Consider the following 17856-nt stretch of genomic DNA (forward strand, 5'->3'; position numbering starts at 1 on the left):
CAGCGGGGGGCGCAGGGAGACACGCACGGCCCAGGGCCTCTCCCCTCCAGCGGGGGGCGCAGGGAGACACGCACGGCACAGGGCCTCTCCCCTCCAGCAGGGGGCGCAGGGAGACACGCACGGCCCAGGGCCTCTCCCCTCCAGCAGGGGGCGCAGGGACACACAGTCATTTTTCTCCTTTAATTAAAAAAAAGTTCATAGTCCCCCCTGCAGGGGGAGTCTCCGGGGGCGGGGCCTCACTCAGCCTCGTTGAAGCGGGTCAGCATGGTCTTGTGCAGCGTCTCGCGGTACGACTCGGCGGCCGAGACCCCGTAGGAGCTGCCGCGGGCACCCAGGCCGGAGCCGCGCACTCGGGTCTGCGCCTGGGGAGGGGGAGACCTGGTGAGATCAGGGACCTGACCCTCGGAACCACCCCCAACCCCTGCCCCCCCAGGGGCCGCGGGGCTCCCTGCTCGCCCTGCGCCCGGTACCTCGATGGGGGTCACGATGCCTTGCTTCTTGCGGCCCAGGCCACTGCCCTCCTTCCAGCCCATGGCCTGCAGCATGCGGCTCCCAATGTTATCGCTGCCCAGCCCGTCCCGCGTCGGCTGCTCAAAGTCTCTGCGGGGAGAGCAAAGGGTCAACGGCCGACGCACCTGATACCGACAGCCCATGAGGGGACGGGGACGCGGCCACCTCTGGGGTGGGGCAGCTGGGAACAGCCCCACACACGGCCACTTGCGCACTGCAGCGATGCAGCCACCTCTGGGGCGGGGCAGCTGGAGAACAACCACACATAACGCTGCATGGGGACAGCTCGGCCAGCGCTCAGATGCAGCCACCTCTGGGGAGGGGCGCTCCTGGAGGGCAGAGCTCCGCCCAGAGTGGGCGGGGCAGCATGGCAGCGGCGGGGCTTACACAGTGGCAGGCATCACAGCGGAGTACTTCCTCTTCTTGGGCTCCGGGGGCTCGGGGACGCCGTACTTCTCCCTGCGCTCAGCCGCGCGGTCCCGGTACTTCATCTGCCGGGGGAGGGCCCGTTAGAGCGAAGGCCAGCCCCCAGCCCCACCCCCCACTGTGCCCCCCCAACCCCTCCCTGGAGTCAGCGTGCCTCCCAGCCCCCAGCCCCACTGTACCCCCCAACCCCTCCCTGGAGTCAGCGTGCCTCCCAGCCCCCAACCCCACTGTACCCCCCAACCCCTCCCTGGAGTCAGCGTGCCTCCCAGCCCCCAGCCCCACTGTACCCCCCAACCCCTCCCTGGAGTCAAAGTGCTCCCCCCACCCCACCCCCACACTGTGCCCCCCAACCCCACCCTGGAGTCAGAGCACCCCCCCCAGCCCCCTGCATTCTTCCTTCCCCGCTGTTCTGGTGCAGCATGGCCCGCCCATTATCCCATCCGCGCCCCCGGCTATACCCCACCATGCCGGCCCCCCTGCCCTGGGGGCCCACAGCCCAGCCCCCTGCCCACCTCCATGTCGTTCTTCTCCAACGCCTCCAGCTCCTGCTCCGACAGGTGGGCGCGGCGGTGAATCTCCAGGTTTTGCTGCAATGAAAGGAGAAGGTAGGTAGGGAAACCCCCGTCGCCCCCGGGGGGGGGGGAGAAGCTGAATCGGGGCTGGCGCCCCCCCTAGGGGAAAGGCCCTGGGCCCCATTCCCCACCCTGGGGATGGATGGCAGCCAGCGCCCCCTAGAGTGGAAGAGTCCTGTGCCCCATTCCCCGCTCCCCTGAGCCAGCCAGTCCCTGCCCCAGGCTGGACGGGAGCCGGCGCCCCCTGGAGGGGCCAGGCCCGGCGACGCCCCCCCCACACCTTGTGCAGCCCGGACAGCTGCTGATGGCGGATCAGCGCCTCCTTGCTGGGGAACTGCCGGCGGCAGAGCAGACAGGCCAGCTTGTGCCAGTCCGTGAGCTTCTCCTCCCGGTCGGACGCCCGCTCCGGCTCCTCCTCGCTGTCGCTCTCCCCGCTGTACGCGGCCACCAGCCCCCGCGGCGGGCTCTGCGGAGAAACAGCGCCGTGGGGCCGGCTGGTCATGGGGGCCCCTCACCCCGACACGCCCTGCCCTCCCCGAGCCAGTCCTGCCTCCCAGCCCGCCCCTGCTCTAACCCACCGGACCCCACTCCCCTCCCAGAGCCAGGAGGGGACCCGGGAGTCCTGGCTCCCAGCCCGCCCCTGCTCTAACCCACCGGACCCCACTCCCCTCCCAGAGCCGGGAGGGGACCCAGGAGTCCTGGCTCCCAGCCCCCCCTGCTCTAACCCACCGGACCCCACTGCCCTCCCAGAGCCGGGGAGAGAACCCAGGAGTCCTGGCTCCCAGCCCGCCCCGTTCTAACCCACCGGACCCCACTCCCCTCCCAGAGCCAGGAGGGGACCCGGGAGTCCTGGCTCCCAGCCCGCCCCGTTCTAACCCACCGGACCCCACTCCCCTCCCAGAGCCGGGAGGGGACCCGGGAGTCCTGGCTCCCAGCCCCCCCTGCTCTAACCCACCGGACCCCACTCCCCTCCCAGAGCCGGGAGGGGACCCAGGAGTCCTGGCTCCCAGCCCGCCCCTGCTCTAACCCACCGGACCCCACTCCCCTCCCAGAGCCGGGAGGGGACCCAGGAGTCCTGGCTCCCAGCCCCCCCTGCTCTAACCCACCGGACCCCACTGCCCTCCCAGAGCCGGGGAGAGAACCCAGGAGTCCTGGCTCCCAGCCCGCCCCGTTCTAACCCACCGGACCCCACTCCCCTCCCAGAGCCAGGAGGGGACCCGGGAGTCCTGGCTCCCAGCCCGCCCCGTTCTAACCCACCGGACCCCACTCCCCTCCCAGGGCCGGGAGGGGACCCGGGAGTCCTGGCTCCCAGCCCCCCCTGCTCTAACCCACCGGACCCCACTGCCCTCCCAGAGCCGGGGAGAGAACCCAGGAGTCCTGGCTCCCAGCCCGCCCCGTTCTAACCCACCGGACCCCACTCCCCTCCCAGAACCGTGAGGGGACCCGGGAGTCCTGGCTCCCAGCCCGCCCCGTTCTAACCCACCGGACCCCACTCCCCTCCCAGAGCCGGGAGGGGACCCGGGAGTCCTGGCTCCCAGCCCGCCCCGTTCTAACCCACCGGACCCCACTCCCCTCCCAGAGCCGGGAGGGGCCCCAGGCGTCCTGCAGCACTGGGCACTTACCAGCCTGTCGTCGCTGGCCAGCTTGGACAGATCCATGGGCGTGTGCTGCCTCTCTGCCAGCGCCCCCTAGGGGAGAAGCACAGCGGTTGAAATCAGCCAGGGGCCCTGGCAGGTTCACCCCGCACCCACCTCCCCCGTTGGACCCCATGCTTCCTGTGGGGGCGTCAGGGGCAGGGCAGGGTTGGGGGGGCAAGGGCCTGCCCAGCCAGCCTAGAGCCTCGGCTCTTCGAGGAGGAGGCAGGGTTGGGCAGCTCAGTGCCGGGGGGCCTGGCACGGCACCAGCACCTGTGGGCATGGGGGGATGGGAAGGGCTGTGGGGCTCCTGGCAGGGCCGGGGTTTCCCCCATGCTGGCCGTACCTTCTTCTCCAGGATGGCGTAGCCGGCGTCGGCCGTGGCCGACTCGCGCCGCTCGTCCTCCCGCAGGGAGCTGATCGGCTGGAAGCTGTTCTTGAAGTTCTCCTTCTGTTTGTTGAGGCTGCGGGCCCAGCGCTCCATGTCCTTGGCGATCTGTGGGGGGCAGGGGGCTGTCAGTGGGGCACTGACCCCATGTTGGGGGGCAGGGAGGGAAGCTCATAGACAGGCTGCAGGATTCTCCTTCACTTTCTGTCCCAAGCTTCTGATGCTGGTCCCCAGCTGCCCCACCCCAGAGCTGGCTGCATCTCAGCGCCGAGCAAGCCATTCCCACGCGGCGTTACGTGTGGCTGTTCCCAGTGACCTCACCCCAGAGCTGGCTCTATCTCAGCACCGGACGAGCTATCCCCACGTGGCGTTACATGCAGCTGTTCCCCAGCTGTCCTGCCCCAGAGGTGGCTGCATCTTGCCAGTGAAGGCTGGGCTAGCAACACCTCTTGTGCATCTAGAGCCAAACTGCTTAACAGGCTGGATGGAAAAGGGGATCATGCAGCTCCCTCTGGGGTAGGGACAACCTCTGCTGAGCAGCGGGTGGGGAGAGGCAGCGCGGGAGAGGCCCTGTCCTACCCAGACGACCGAGGGGGCCAGGGCACAGCGCTCCCGGGGGGCAGGCAGCACCCACCTGCTGAGCTGTTTTGGTCTTGTGTTTCTCCTTCTTCTCCTTGCCCTCCTTGCCGCTGCCCCCAGAGCCCTCCTTGTGGGCGTCGGCGCCCTGGTCAGAGGCCGGCACGTAGGTCCTGCGCTCGCCGTCCCAGTACAGGTACTGCTGGCTCTGTGCATTGTAGTAGTACTGTGGGGCCGGACAGATGGGGGGCGTCAGGTGCTGCAGGCTGTGCCCCCCCCTCCGTCCGCACTCTTCCCCCCCCAGGCTGCACCCCCCCAGCTCACCTGGGAGTTGGGGTCGTAATAGAGACCGGTCAGCGGGTCGTAGTAATAGCCGGAGGTTTCGTCATACTGGTAGGTGGATACGTCTGGGACGGCTGGGGGGTGCAGAGCAGGGCTCAGCTGGGGGCAGGCTGAGAGGGCCAATATCCCAGCCCCCCAACAGCCCCCCCAAAGCAGAGTTACCCCTCCTGGCATAGCACATCCTCCCCAACAGCCCCCACATCCTCCCCACACCACAGCCCTCCAACCCCCTCCCCTGCCCAATGTGGCACCCCCCCAGAGCCCCGCACATCCCCCCACTATGGCGCACACACCCCCCGGAGCCACCACATTGGCCCCCATGAAGCATGGCCCTCCAACCCCCAGAGACCCCCCAGTGTAGCACAGTCCCACTCAGCCCCAACAAGGCCCCTCCCGCCGATGCACCCCCCAGCCCCCCACTCACGGTACTGGCCGTAGGGCTCCTGCGGCGCGGGGGTGGGCAGGGGCAGGCCGGTGCTGGGCACGGGGAGAGCGGTGCTGCTTGGCTGGGCTGGGCTCGGCGTCTCCGGCTTCAGCACGGCCGGGGACACGATGGTGTAGGGCTGGCTCTGCGGCAGGACGGCAGGCAGTGGGGAGGCCGCCAGGAGAGCCCCCCGACCCAGAGCAGGGTGGGGACACCCTGGGGAGAAACCCCCTCACAGCCCCGGGCAGAACCCCCAACCCAGAGCAGGGAGGAGAGACCCCCCCCATACAGACCCCGCTGCCCCCAAGCAGGGAGGAAAGACCCCTCCTGCCACCCACTACAGCCCCTGAGCAGGGAGGGCAGAGCCCCGCCCTCCATACAGCCCCGGCCAGCCCCCAAGCAGGGAGGGCAGACCCCCGCCCCGAGGCCAGGCCGACAGCCCTACCTGGGCAGTGGCAGCGGTGCCCGCTGTGGTGCCTGTGGTCTCGGCCCCGCCAGGCGGCTGGTACACGACGGGCACGGCGGTGGTCTGGGCGGCGTGGGGGAAGCTCTGCAGGACGGGCACTGGGTCGACACCCGGCACACCAGGCTCTAGGGTCGGCTCCACCCCTGTGAGGGCAGGGGAGAGTGAGGGTGAGGGGAGGCCCCCAGAGACCCACAGCCCAGGCTGGAGCCATTCAGGACTCCTGGGTTCTCTCCCCGGCTCCAGGAGGGGAGTGGGGGCTAGTGGTTAGAGCTGGGGGGCTGGGAGCCAGGACCCCAAGACACTCCAAAGCTTCTAAGTGAAAGGGGGGGGAGAACCCCACAGAACCCCATGGCGGGGTAAGAGGCTGCCACAAGTCAACCTGACCACGACAGGGGATCCAACCCCTGCCCCCTCCCAGCCCCCAGGCAGTGGGAGGGTAGCGCCAGGGGCCGGCCCCATGTCCCACGCCCGCTCTCACCTGTGGCCGCGGCCTCCCCGTTGGCGCCGGGCTGTGCCGGGGAGCCCTTCATGTAGGTGTGGGAGTAGAGGGCCGGCTCCGCGCCGTAGGCCTCCTCCTGCTGGTAGTAGGCGTAGTCGGCCGGCTGCTCCTCCGAGGCTGCCCAGGCCCCCTCACTTCCCTGTGATGCCTGGGGGCAGAGGGCAGGGTGAGGGGAGCGGAGGGCACCACCAGCCCCCACCCCTCGTCTGCCGTGGGGGCAGGGACCCAGCCAGCAGAGCACCCCCCCGCAGGGCCAGGCGTGGGGGCGTCCCGCCAGCCAGCCCCATCCAGGCTGGAGCCACATCATCCACACCCCTGCAGCAGGAAGTCCCAGGGATTAACGCCCCGCCACACACCCCTGCAGCAGGGGGTCCAGGGGATTAACACCCCCACACACACCCCCGATCTGCCCCCCCAGGCGAGTTACTCACGAGGCCCCGGGCAGGGGGGGTTACCTGGGAGATGGCCCACTGGGCCGCAGCGATAGCAGTGCTGGCGACAGAGGCGGCGCTGATTCGGTTGCTGTCGGAGGAGCCCATGTCCCTGTGGGGGTGGGGGAGAGGGAAGGGCCCTGTCACTATGTGGGATTGGGTGGGGGCCCCCCATCTCCCCACCCCTCCCGCCCCTGCACTCACCGCTTGGAGCCCTTGGCAAATTCCACGTTGATGGTCTTGCCGTCAATGTGCAGCGGGGGGTGGAGGGCCTGCAGGATCTGCAGCAGCTGGGCCGCCTCCTGGGGGGGCAGATGGAGTGAGAGGGGCCCAGACCCGCCCAGGCCTCTCCAGCCACACAGCCCCGCCCCACCCCGCTCCCCTCCCAGAGCCGGGGAGAGCACCCAGGAGTCCTGGCCTCCGGCCCCCCCTGCTCTAACCAGCAAATCCCGCTCCCCTCCCAGAGCCGAGGAGAGAACCCAGGAGTCCTGGCCCCCAGCCCCCCCTGCTCTAACCAGCAGACCCCGCTCCCCTCCCAGAGCCGAGGAGAGAACCCAGGAGTCCTGGCCCCCAGCCCCCCCTGCTCTAACCAGCAGACCCCGCTCCCCTCCCAGAGCCGAGGAGAGAACCCAGGAGTCCTGGCCCCCAGCCCCCCCTGCTCTAACCAGCAGACCCCGCTCCCCTCCCAGAGCCGAGGAGAGAACCCAGGAGTCCTGGCCCTCAGCCCCCCCTGCTCTAACCAGCAGACCCCGCTCCCCTCCCAGAGCTGAGGAGAGAACCCAGGAGTCCTGGCCCTCAGCCCCCCCTGCTCTAACCAGCAGACCCCACTCCCCTCCCAGGGCCGGCAGAGCCCCGGGGGCCCCGGCGGCTCACCACGATGGTGGCCAGCTGGATGAAGGCGAAGCCGCGGTTGAGCTGGGTCTGCTTGTCTTTGATGACGCGGACGTTGGAGGCGGAGAGCACCGCGTAGGGTGCCAGGGCCGCCAGGATCGACTCCAGGGTGCTGTGCGGGTTCAGGTTCCGCAGGATGATGGCTGGGAGGTGGGGGGGCAGCGTGAGGAGGGACTGGACACCCCCCCGCTGCGGCCCTGCCCAACAGGCCGCGCCCCATAAGGTCCCACCCACCAGCAGCAGCCAGGCTCTGCCCCCTTAGAGCCAACCCAACTGTTAGGCCCCACCCCCTTGGGACCAACCCACTGCCAGTCAGGCTCCAGCCCCCACCAGGCCCCACCCTCTTACAGCCCGCACCCCATCAGCCAGACACCCCACTTAGAACCCCCCCCGCATTGGTGAGCCCCGAACAATTCCTCCCAAGTACCCTCCATCCACTCCACTCCACCCCACCGACCTGGGCACCGGTCCCACTGCCCCCACACCTACCCCGTCACCCGATACCCGCTCCTGGCAACCGGAGGGCTCCCCCCGCCCCACTCCCTGCCCCCTGCTCCCCCCCACGGCATATCCCCCACCCCCCCACAGCTCGCCCCCCACTCACTGTCGTTGGCGTTCTCAGCGCAGGGCTCTGATGCCTGGGCCAGGGGCTGCGTTGCTGACAGCACCGAGGCCTGGTAGGGCTGCGGCAGGGGCAGCAGGCCCTGACTCAGCTCCCGGCCCGACAGCGCCACCAGCTGGTCTAGCCGGCTCCCTGGGGGCAGCTTCTGCTCGGCCTCTGGATGGGGCAGAAAGTATGTATTAACCTGCGGGACCCCCCGCTGCATGGTCTGATGGGGGGGAGAGGAATAGCTCAGCCAGGGCGTTAACCCGTGGCATTCCCTGCAGCAGGGTCAGATGGAGGGCTAAAACCAGCACTATTTCTAGCTCACCTGATTTGGGTACGCCACATTTAAAGCATTTCTCCCTTCGTTTGAAATTCTGCACTCCACACTGCAACAGGAATTAACGAAAGACTCTTAATGGAGAGAACCCTCTGCTGAGGCCCCTGCCATGCTCGGCCCTGACTGCCCCCTGCCCAGTCCCCTGCCCCTCTCCCCACAGCACAGCGCCCCCCAGTGCCCGGCCCTGACTGCCAGGGGAGAGTGCCCCCTGCCCAGCCCCCCACCCCGCAGGACAGCACACCCCAGTGCCCGGCCCTGACTGCCAAGGGAGAGCGCCCCCTGCCCGGGCCCCAGCCCCACTCCCTGCAGCACACTGCCCCTTAGCTCAGTGGCCATCACCCTGGGATCACAACCCCACTCCTGTACCTTGCTGCAGAGCCAGTCCTCATTGATCTTGGGCTTGGGGTCGCTGTAGTGCATGGAGACTTTCTGGCCCAGGATGCTGAGGGAGTGCTGCCGGGGGAAAGGCAGAGTGGTGAGCGCCGGCGGGTGGCGGGGGGCACCCGTCACTGCCTCAGCAGAGAGAGAGAGAGAGATTTAAACCCTTCTGCTGAACGGATGAGGGAGGGGAGGGAGGGAGGGAAGGGCCGCAGGCCCGGAGAGGTTTGGGTCTCGGCTACGTGGCTACCGCAAAGCTAACCTGTGCCGGCCCAGCGTTTGGGGCTGCCGGCACGGCCGGCTCCGAGCTACCAACGGCTGCTAGGATGGAGGGAGTGGATGAGAGAGAGAGAGAGAGAGAGAGAGAGAGAGAGAAAGAAACAGAGAGAGAGAGAGAAAGAAAGAGAGGGCAGCCATGATCCAAGACACCCGCGCGGCACAACACCTGACACCGCTGGGAACCACCGATGCGTGCCCTGCTAGCCAGCGGCTCCTCCGGCAACCTCTGGGCCACCACCTCGGCACAGCCCCACCCGCCCCCTCGGCCTATCTGCTCTGCCTACGGCCCTGCCAGGGCCTGATCCGACGGCCTCTCGCCACGCTGCCTCGATCCCCTCCTGTGCAGCGCCCCACCCCGCAAAGCACAGCGTCTCGGCCACGCGTGGCGGCTCCCACTGGGGACGCCCGCCACGCACTCGGTCCGGCTAGGAGAGGAACGGAGCCGCGCAGGTCGAGGGGCGTTGTGAAAGCCAATTCCAATCCACCAGCTGGCCAGGGAGACCAAGATCTCAGGGCTATGGGGCCTGGAGGTTGGTCTGACAGGTGCTCGCTCTTCTGCCGGGGGGCCTCCTCCGGGTCCGGTGGGCACAGGCTTAACGAAGGCTGATGCCGGGCGCCCTCTCTGCCCTAGCTCCTGGCGCTGGCACTGCCATGGGAAAGCTCGCAGCCTGGCCCCCCGTGGGAGACTGGGGATGGAGTGAGCCCCTGGAGGGTGGGAGGGGGACCAGGTGCCAGTGTCTGGGCCCTGCGGCACGAAAAGGGGCTGATGCCATCACTCAACATCCACTTCTGCCATGCACTATGTCGCACTGCCTTCCAGAGCGGGACACAGAACCCAGGAGTCCTGGCACCCATCACTGCTGCTCTAACCACTACACAACACTCCCCTTGCAGAGCCACGGAGAGAACCCAGGAGTCCTGGCTCCCAGCCCCCCCTGCTTCTAACCACTAGCCCCCACTCCCCGCCCAAAGCCAGGCAAAGAACACATGCGTCCTCATTTCCAGCCACCCACCAGAACACACTTGTCGGAGACACGGAGAGAACCCAGGAGTCCCGGCTCCTGGTTCCCATGTTCTAAACACGCTCCCTCCCAGGGCTGGGAAGAGAACCCAGGAGTCCTGGCTCTCAGCCCCCCCGCTGTAACTACTAGACCCCACTGCCCTCCCAGAGCCGGGGAGAGAACCCAGATGCTCTGGCTCTAAGCACTAGTGAATCCTTAAGGGGGTGGGGGGGTGATGCTCTCCCTGAGGGGCTGGAGCAGGCCCAGGCGTGTGGGTCAGGCAGTAACAGGAGCAGTACTTGTGGGGGTCAAGTGCGGCAAAGCAACCTGATTGGCTTCCATCCATCGGGTAGCGTCCTGCAAGTGATTAAACTCGACGAAGGCGAAGCCGCGGCTCTGACCTGGAGGACAGCATTCAGATACAGACGCAGTGTGTTAGTCAACAGATCCAGCCAACATCACGCACCCTCTCGCTGCACCCCCTGGGGCGGGGCCGGGGGCGCGGAGGGGGCACCCGGCCTGGACACGGGGTGGGGGGCAAGGGCAGGGGAAGCACCAGCCACGCAGCCAAGGGGCTGCTAGCATAATAGAGCCCCGGAGTCCTGGCGCCCAGCGCCCCCCCCCCCAACTACTAGACCCCACTCCCCTCCCAAAGCCCAGGAGAGAACCCAGGAGTCCTGGCTGCTGGACCAGCTTCCTTTCCACTTGCTCACGCTGCCTCCCCAGAGCATCGCTTTCCCCTAGGGAGAACAGGCTCCAGCCCCCCGCCCTGCCGCTCAGTGTCCTAGGACCCGGCTCTGGTCACAGGCACCCCTAGCATCATGCTGGAGTACTGGTGTGAGCACAGTCTGCCAGGGCAGAGTGCCCCCTGCAGAGCTTCCTGCCCCATAGCAGGGCGCCCCCCAGCGCCCAGCCCTAAGTGCCAGAGTGAGCACCCCCTATAAAGCTCCCTACCCCATAACACAGCCCTGACTGCCAGGGGAGAGCCCCCCGGCCTGCAGCACAGCGCTCCCCAGTGCCCGGCCCTGTCTGCCAGGGGAGAGCGCCCCCTGCCCAGCCCCCACACTCCCATCCAGGTCTCCCAGTCAAGCACAGGTTTTGCTCTGTCCCGTCGCACAGATCCCCTTCGCCTTTAGCTCGGCCTGGCTGAGGGTTCCCAAGCTAGGGGGCTGGGAGTAAGGACTCCAGTGGGGGTAATCATCGGTCCCTGCCCCCCCCACAACCTCCGCTGAGCTACGTGGGATGAACACAGCGGGCCCAACCCCCAGACGAGACCCCCTGGGCTGGATTATTGGCTCCCAGCCCAGCGCGGAGGCTCCGGATCCCAGCATGCAGTGCTCCCAGCACTGGGCCAGTGCATGCTGGGAAACATCTCTGCAGGGGGCTGTGCCTTGAGCTGGCTGGAGGGGCCCCCGGAAAGTAGGGTTCCTCTCCACAGCGCTCCTGTGAGGCCTGGCACAACACAGGACTAATGCGGAGAAAAAAATATAAATATATACACACCCTGCTTTGGAAGGAGAGAGAACACTGGCTGTGTGTGAGTGAGTGAGTGAGTGTGCAACACACACCAAGGAAATACTTTCGAGACAACAGCCAACTCACCTGTTCAGCCCAGCCCATCTGGCCACGCGCTCCCCAGAAAGGCTGGCCCAGTGCCGGCGTTCCCTAGTGCTGGCTCACTCTGGGAGGAGAAGCAGGCCGCAGCAGAACCCAGCTGCGGCCTGTAGCACAGCTCCAATCCGGCCAGGGTTCACGCCCAGCAAGGAGAGGGCGAGAGGGGCACGCACCTGGCTGTGGATTTCTCCGCGCTCTCCAAGGACAGGGAGAGAGAGCAGCGAGCGCAGGATCTGCGTGCAGACTGACCAAACCGGCCCTGCTCTGCACGGACCCACGGGCAAGGGACTGGTACCAGCCAAAAGCCTGGTGCGGGTTGGGAAGCCGGCTGCACCAGGGCCTGAGTAGTTTCTGCCAGCGAGAGAGACACACCGACCGCGCGCACCACAGGGGGAACCGCCGCGGGCTCCTAGCCAGAAAGGGGGGGCAGGAGGCAGAACTGTGAACAGGAGCTCACCTGAGGCTTTGTTCCGCATCAGCCGCACCTCGCGGGGCTGGATCCCATGCGCCTGCAGCTGGGCCCGGATCTGCGGGGGAGCACACACAGAAGGGACACAGTCAGCACCGTCCACCTCCAGGGTATGGACAAGGGGAAACTGAGGTAGAAGGCGCCACTCATGTGAGATCATGCAACTGATCCATGGAAAAGCAGCTCCCAGCACCCTCCCTCCCCACAACCACGAGACCCCGCTCTCCTCCCAGAGCTGGGGAAAAGAACCCAGGCATTCTGGTTCCCAGCCCCACCTCACCCAGACCTACATCGTTCTCGGAGGCGGACTGGGGCAGCATCCTCAGCATGACGATGCTGCTGGCCTTCTGCTCCTCCTCTGGCTCGGGCCGGTAGTCCTGGTCGCGGTAGTCCCCGTCGCCGGGGTAGCCCAGGGGCTCAGTGGGGCTGTCCCGCTTGCGCTGAGTCTCCGACCCTGAGGAGGCCTCGTAGGAATCCTGGCGAGAGAGGATGGGGTCAGGGGAGCCCGGCACTCGCGTCCCATCCCCTTCCCCGTCAGAGAGGCCCGCCCAGCCCCACAAGACTACAGCCCCTGGGTCCAGAGCCCACCTCGGCGCTCTGCTCCTCGGATGAGTCATACTCGTTAGCGGCCTCGTGGCTGCTGAAGTCGCGGGGGTACGAGCGGTAATCCATGTCCCGGTAGTCGTGGTCTCGCTGGGTCCGCCCGTCCACGCTGTCGTCCTGGGACCGGTCAGCAGCGCCGTATCGGCCCGTCCGGTCCCCACGGCCACCTCTGAATCATAGAATATCAGGGTTGGAAGGGACACCTCAGGAGGTCATCTAGTCCAACCCCCTGCTCAAAGCAGGACCAATCCCCAATTAAATCATCCCAGCCAGGGCTTTGTCAAGCCTGACCTTAAAAACTTCTAAGGAAGGAGATTCCACCACCTCCCTAAGTAACGCATTCCAGTGTTTCACCACCCTCCTGGTGAAAAAGTTTTTCCTAATATCCAACCTAAACCTCCCCACTGCAACTTGAGACCATTACTCCTTGTTCTGTCATCCGCTACCACTGAGAACAGTCTAGATCCATCCTCTTTGGAACCCCGTTTCAGGTAGTTGAAAGCAGCTATCAAATCCCCCCTCATTCTTCTCTTCCGCAGACTAAACAATCCCAGTTCCCTCAGCCTCTCCTCATAAGTCATGTGTTCCAGTCCCCTAATCATTGTTGTTGCCCTTCGCTGGACTCTCTCCAATTTCTCCACATCCTTCTTGTAGTGGGGGGCCCAAAACTGGACACAGTACTCCAGATGAGGCCTCACCAATGTCGAATAGAGGGGAACGATCACGTCCCTCGATCTGGAGGGAACGAGGGGTGTAGGTTCAGCACTGCTGGCTGCCAGGGCAGAGCACCCCCTACTGAGCCCCTGCCCTGCTCCACGCCCAGCCCTGCCTGCCAGGGCAGAGTGTCCCCAGCCCTGCTCCCCACAGCACAGCGCCCCTCAGTGCCTGGCCTGCCCAGCCTCCTGCCCCACAGCACAGCGCCCCCCCAGCAGCCCCAGCCCTCCCGATACAGGGGCGCACGGGCCCATTGGCGTGGGGAGATGGTACCTCCGTTCATACTCCATTTCCTCCTGCAGCGGGTCAGTGCTTAGGAACAGGCCAGGCTCTTCAGTGGGCACTCACCACACAGCACTGCCACCAGCCGTGTCCACAAGCCCTGGAGGCAGAGAGAGCCGGGGGGGGGGGGGGGGGGTTAGCATGGCAGTCCACAGGGCGCGGGGAACGAGACCCATGAAATCAACCAAGTAGTGCCAGACAGATGGCATCAGGGGCTGAGCGAGGATCTTGACACAGCCCCTGCTAGCCCAGCCCGGGGCTCCCCACCAGCCCTGCCAGCGTCCCTCACTCCCGACCTGCAGCCCCCTGCTTGCCCAGTCCTGCCACTGCCCCTCAATCCGAGCTCATGGCCATGCCAATCCTGGTCTCCCATATACACATGTGAAGGAAGAGTCTAGTTGTTGGTTGTTGTTTTTTTTGGTGCGGAGGTTGGGAGCCTGGACTCCTGGGTTTTCTCCACGGCTCTGGGAGGGGAGCGGGGTCTAGTGGGTCAGAGATGGGGGGAGTGGGAGTCAGGAATCAATGCTCCAGTCCCAGCTCTGTCACCCACTTTCCCTTTGGCTCTCAGCACGGCCCTTCCCCTCCCCGGCCTCTTCTCCCTGGCAGGAGCCGGACTGAGGAGCTAAGGATCCTATTAGTGCTTTTGGCCATGGCACTGCTGTGGGAGGTCCGGCTCAGCTGTCTGTCCACGCGCCGAGGCCTAGATCCTTCCCAGGAACCCATTCTGCGGGAACGGCCTGCACACCGGGCTCCTAGGAGTAAGTATTCCTAGAAGCCTCTGGCTGGATTAAAATGCAGGAACGGTACCTGAACTCCCCCAACACCAGCCTTAGCAGCTCAGAATTCATCCCTCAGCCTGGTTCCATGCAGGAGACTGGTCACATCCCAGGCAAATAGTTCAGAGCACTAATGTCTCACAGCAGTAGCAACAGGAAGAGACCAGAGTAAGACTTTCTGGTTTCTGCGAGGCTTCGCCGTACAGAGTTTCCTGAGTTATTTTAACTTTAAACAATGTGACACACCAAAATGAAGTTCTAAAAATAAATAAATGGCACCAAGATGCAACCAAAGAGGTAAGACGCCAGCTACATCCCGGCTTTCTCACTGCACTATCAAACCAGATTAGATCGTGTTCCAACAGGTGGCCAACTGACCAGCTTCCCAAACCTAACGAGTACACGATGCATGCAATCCCAGAGTAACACACACAATTCTTCCCTTAGCAGCAGGTAACATAAGGGTAGCAGCCAGCCAGTCCCACTGCCCTGGGGCTGGATCCGACCCAGCAACACCAAGAGGGGAAAGACCCTAGGTCCCATTCCCCACCCCCCTTGATCCAGCCAGCTTTGCATGCACGCAGCCCCACACAGCATAGGCTGCGATTTATTTAATTCATCCCAGCAAGTAGCAGACTCAGCACCCCCAGGCTACGGATCCTACCTTCACTGGACACCTGCGAACTTGCTGGGCTCTTAGGCAGCGAGAGGAGGAGTCCGATGGGGGGAGCAGGGGGACTCTACCCAAGCTCCACCCACAACCCCAAAACATCCCCCCACACAGATTGATTCCTCCAGGGTCTGGGTTGCTTTGCCCTGAGCTACATGCAGGGGCTGGTCTCCCCATGTGCTAACAGTTGTTATTGATTATTTCTATTGCAATGAGTCCTGAGACGATGCCCACTTCCCTCTGCAACTAGCCAGAAGGTCGGGCATCATTGCACTGGCCATGGTGTGGCACATACACACAGCCCCTCTGCTCAGCATGCACACACACACACGCCGGGTACCCAGCTCTCTACACCCTGCTTGCCAATATACAGCCCAGCTGGAAGTCTCTGTCGCAAGACACAAAGCCTGCCTGTCTACCCAAGATCAACTCTCTTCCACCGACGCCGTGAAATGGTCACAACCAATACCGAGAGGGCAGAAGCCTATGGAACTGGCTCAGAACCCTGCCAAGCACTCTGCGGTTCGATTCTCCACTCGGACTGCTGCAGGCTCGCCGCACCTCCAACCAAATGAGCCGCGCTTTCCGGAGCTGAGCGCAGGCTGCCAGGGACGAAGCTGGACGGGAAGTGGGAGTCTCTCTCCCCCTCGGCTCCAAGCCTGCAACACCGACCCGCTTTGCCGCTGAGATCACGCTGACAAGGTACCCCCACAAAGGGGGGTCCCAGTTGTGCTGTGGGTGAGGCTGCCTGCAGCACCTCTGAACTCCACATCATCCATCTCTCTGGGGCTCAGGTCCTCCTTTGCCAAACAAGCTGTTGAACCTTGCAGCAGCTGGGAGAGGATAAAGCTGCCAGGGCTTCCCAGGTCTGAGCCAGCATGGGACAGAGGACAATGGAGATCCCACCAAACCAGGAGTGACAAAGCAGGAATTTGATGCCTATGCGTGCCTCAGTTTCTCTCCATACTTTGCACTGCTACCCAGCGGGGGGTGAAAGGGTTAACACGTTCCTCTTGGATCAGAGATAGAAACATGTATCGTGTAAGAGCCTGGAGTGGAATGAAGAGGTCTGGACTGGTTGAAACCGACCCATATCCAGAGCAGGACCCCTGGGGGTGCCAGCCCACTGTCTAAAAGCTGGGGCATAGCACCCATCCTGGGGCTTCATGACACCAGGCCCTTCTGCCGATGTGTGAATCCCAGGGAGATGAAGCCAACAGCCTGGGGTCACACGGAGACAAAACGCGGAGCCTGTGAAACTCATTGCCACAAGGTGACACTGAGGCAGGATTAAAATCAAGGGTGGGGCAATTCTAACAAGGCTTCAAAACTGCAAAGCAAGCCCCCCACATAAGCCGACCTCTCGTGAACGGGAGCTAAGAGGAGACAAGTCATCCCGTCACAATTCCTTGCCTCTTTTCCCCGGCAGCATCTGGTACTGGCCCCTGGCAGAGACAGGATATGGGCGAGCCGGAGAGGAGGGAACACGGTGTAGGGAGCATCCTCTCCTAGGCACCTGTCTCTGCTCCCCCTCCAGGCCTGACTAAACCCCGGCTCTGCACTGACCTGCCACATAACCTCAACCAAGCCAAAAGCCAACCCTCTCGGCACCTCCACAGCCCTTCCCAGACTTTCCCCTGCCTAGCTAGCAGGCAGGAGCTGTCTGTACAGCGCCCAGCACGGCAAGGGACCCCCAACCCTGGGCAGGGTCTGCGCAGCGCCCGGCACGATGGGAGGGAGGGAGCCAGCCCCCAACCCCAGTCTAGACTCCACCCTCTGCTGGCCCTATCGTGACCAGATTGGGGTATTTTTATCCGAAGTCCAGCTGCCCACTTGGCCAGCCACCCCCCCGCCAAGGTGGGCCCGCACCTCCTCGTCGCTCCCCTCACCGGCCTCACCCACCAGTCGCCTTCTCCCTCTTCAGGGCTCCCCCCAAACCCCTCGCCTCTTCCCCACCCCCGAAACCGCCAGGCCAGGACCCCTCCCCATTCCCAGACCCTCCCCCCCAACTCAAGCCCAACCCTCACTCCAGACTCCCCCTCCCTGTCAGTTCCTCCCTCCCCCCCTCCCCTAGACCCCCCCCCACCCACATGCTCCTCCTCCTCCTTCCCCAACGGCTCTCCCCACGGGCTGTCCCAGCCGCCAGCCCAGCCAGCCCCCCAGGCCACGCCCCCGCCCCACAAGCTCCTCCCCCAAAGCCCCCCACAGGCTCCCCCAGCCCAGCCCCCCTCCCCCAACCCCCTCTCCGCCAGCTCCCCAGGCCACGCCCCCGCCCCACAAGCTCCTCCCCCAAAGCCCCCCACAGGCTCCCCCAGCCCAGCCCCCCTCTCCGCCAGCTCCCCAGGCCACGCCCCCGCCCCACAAGCTCCTCCCCCAAAGCCCCCCACAGGCTCCCCCAGCCCAGCCCTCTCTCCCGGGCCTCCAGACCACGCACCCCTCCCCCCACAGGGTCCCCAGGCCAAGCCCCGCCCCTACCGGCCCCTCCCCCCGCGCTCCCCCCCGGCCCCGAGGCGGCGCTGACCTGGGCCGCGGGAGGCCGCTGGCCGGGCAGGACACTCCTCGCGCGCGCGCGCGCCCGACACGCAAGATGGCGGCGGCGCCAGCGGCCGAGTCCTGGCGACTCCCGGCGGCGGAGAACGTGGCCACGCCCCCCGCGCGCCGGCTCCCACCCCACCCCGCGCGCCCATTGGCCGGGGCGCCCCGATCCCATTGGCCAGGAAACCTGCCGCTCCGCGCGCGCCGGATGGGTGGGACCGCATCCAGTCGCTCCCACAAGCGCTCGCGGCACCGCCCGGAGCGCCCTTGAAGACCCGCCTCCACTGACAGGGGATTGGTTGGACTGTGAGACGGCCCGCCTCTGCTGGCAGATGAATGGTGGGTGGGCATAAGGACCTACGATAATCATTGGTGATTGGTGGAAGTGGCACAGGGCCCGCCTCTGCTCGCAAGGGATTGGTGAAACTGGCA

The 17856-nt window shown here is 65.6% G+C and overlaps 1 protein-coding gene across 3 annotated transcripts; it reads right to left on the reverse strand.

Moving 5' to 3' along the window:
• Positions 1 to 161: 161 nt before the first annotated feature.
• On the reverse strand, positions 162 to 17732 carry RBM10 (RNA binding motif protein 10). Of its 3 annotated transcripts, none has more exons than XM_037888465.2 (24): positions 17411 to 17732; positions 13435 to 13543; positions 12433 to 12616; positions 12135 to 12320; positions 11833 to 11902; positions 10089 to 10162; positions 8470 to 8556; positions 8092 to 8152; positions 7764 to 7937; positions 7142 to 7302; positions 6473 to 6570; positions 6293 to 6380; positions 5817 to 5985; positions 5318 to 5481; positions 4873 to 5017; positions 4431 to 4522; positions 4165 to 4332; positions 3489 to 3638; positions 3131 to 3196; positions 1789 to 1974; positions 1449 to 1523; positions 898 to 1001; positions 471 to 600; positions 162 to 362 (listed from the first exon to the last, which is right to left on the reverse strand). In XM_037888465.2, exons 2-24 carry the CDS (start codon positions 13449 to 13451, stop codon positions 237 to 239), a joined length of 2775 nt encoding a protein of 924 aa, XP_037744393.1. In that variant the 5' UTR covers positions 13452 to 13543; positions 17411 to 17732; the 3' UTR covers positions 162 to 236. The 3 variants fall into 3 exon arrangements, with proteins under 3 accessions (XP_037744393.1, XP_037744394.1, XP_043390259.1); XM_037888466.2 differs by lacking the exon at positions 17411 to 17732 and adding an exon at positions 14251 to 16741; XM_043534324.1 differs by lacking the exons at positions 12433 to 12616; positions 13435 to 13543; positions 17411 to 17732 and having other exon boundaries at positions 8470 to 8612; positions 12135 to 12198.
• Between the last annotated feature and the right edge of the window lie 124 nt (positions 17733 to 17856).

The sequence above is a fragment of the Chelonia mydas genome, chromosome 23, assembly GCF_015237465.2.
Source record: "Chelonia mydas isolate rCheMyd1 chromosome 23, rCheMyd1.pri.v2, whole genome shotgun sequence".
NCBI classification, from domain to species: domain Eukaryota; kingdom Metazoa; phylum Chordata; order Testudines; family Cheloniidae; genus Chelonia; species Chelonia mydas.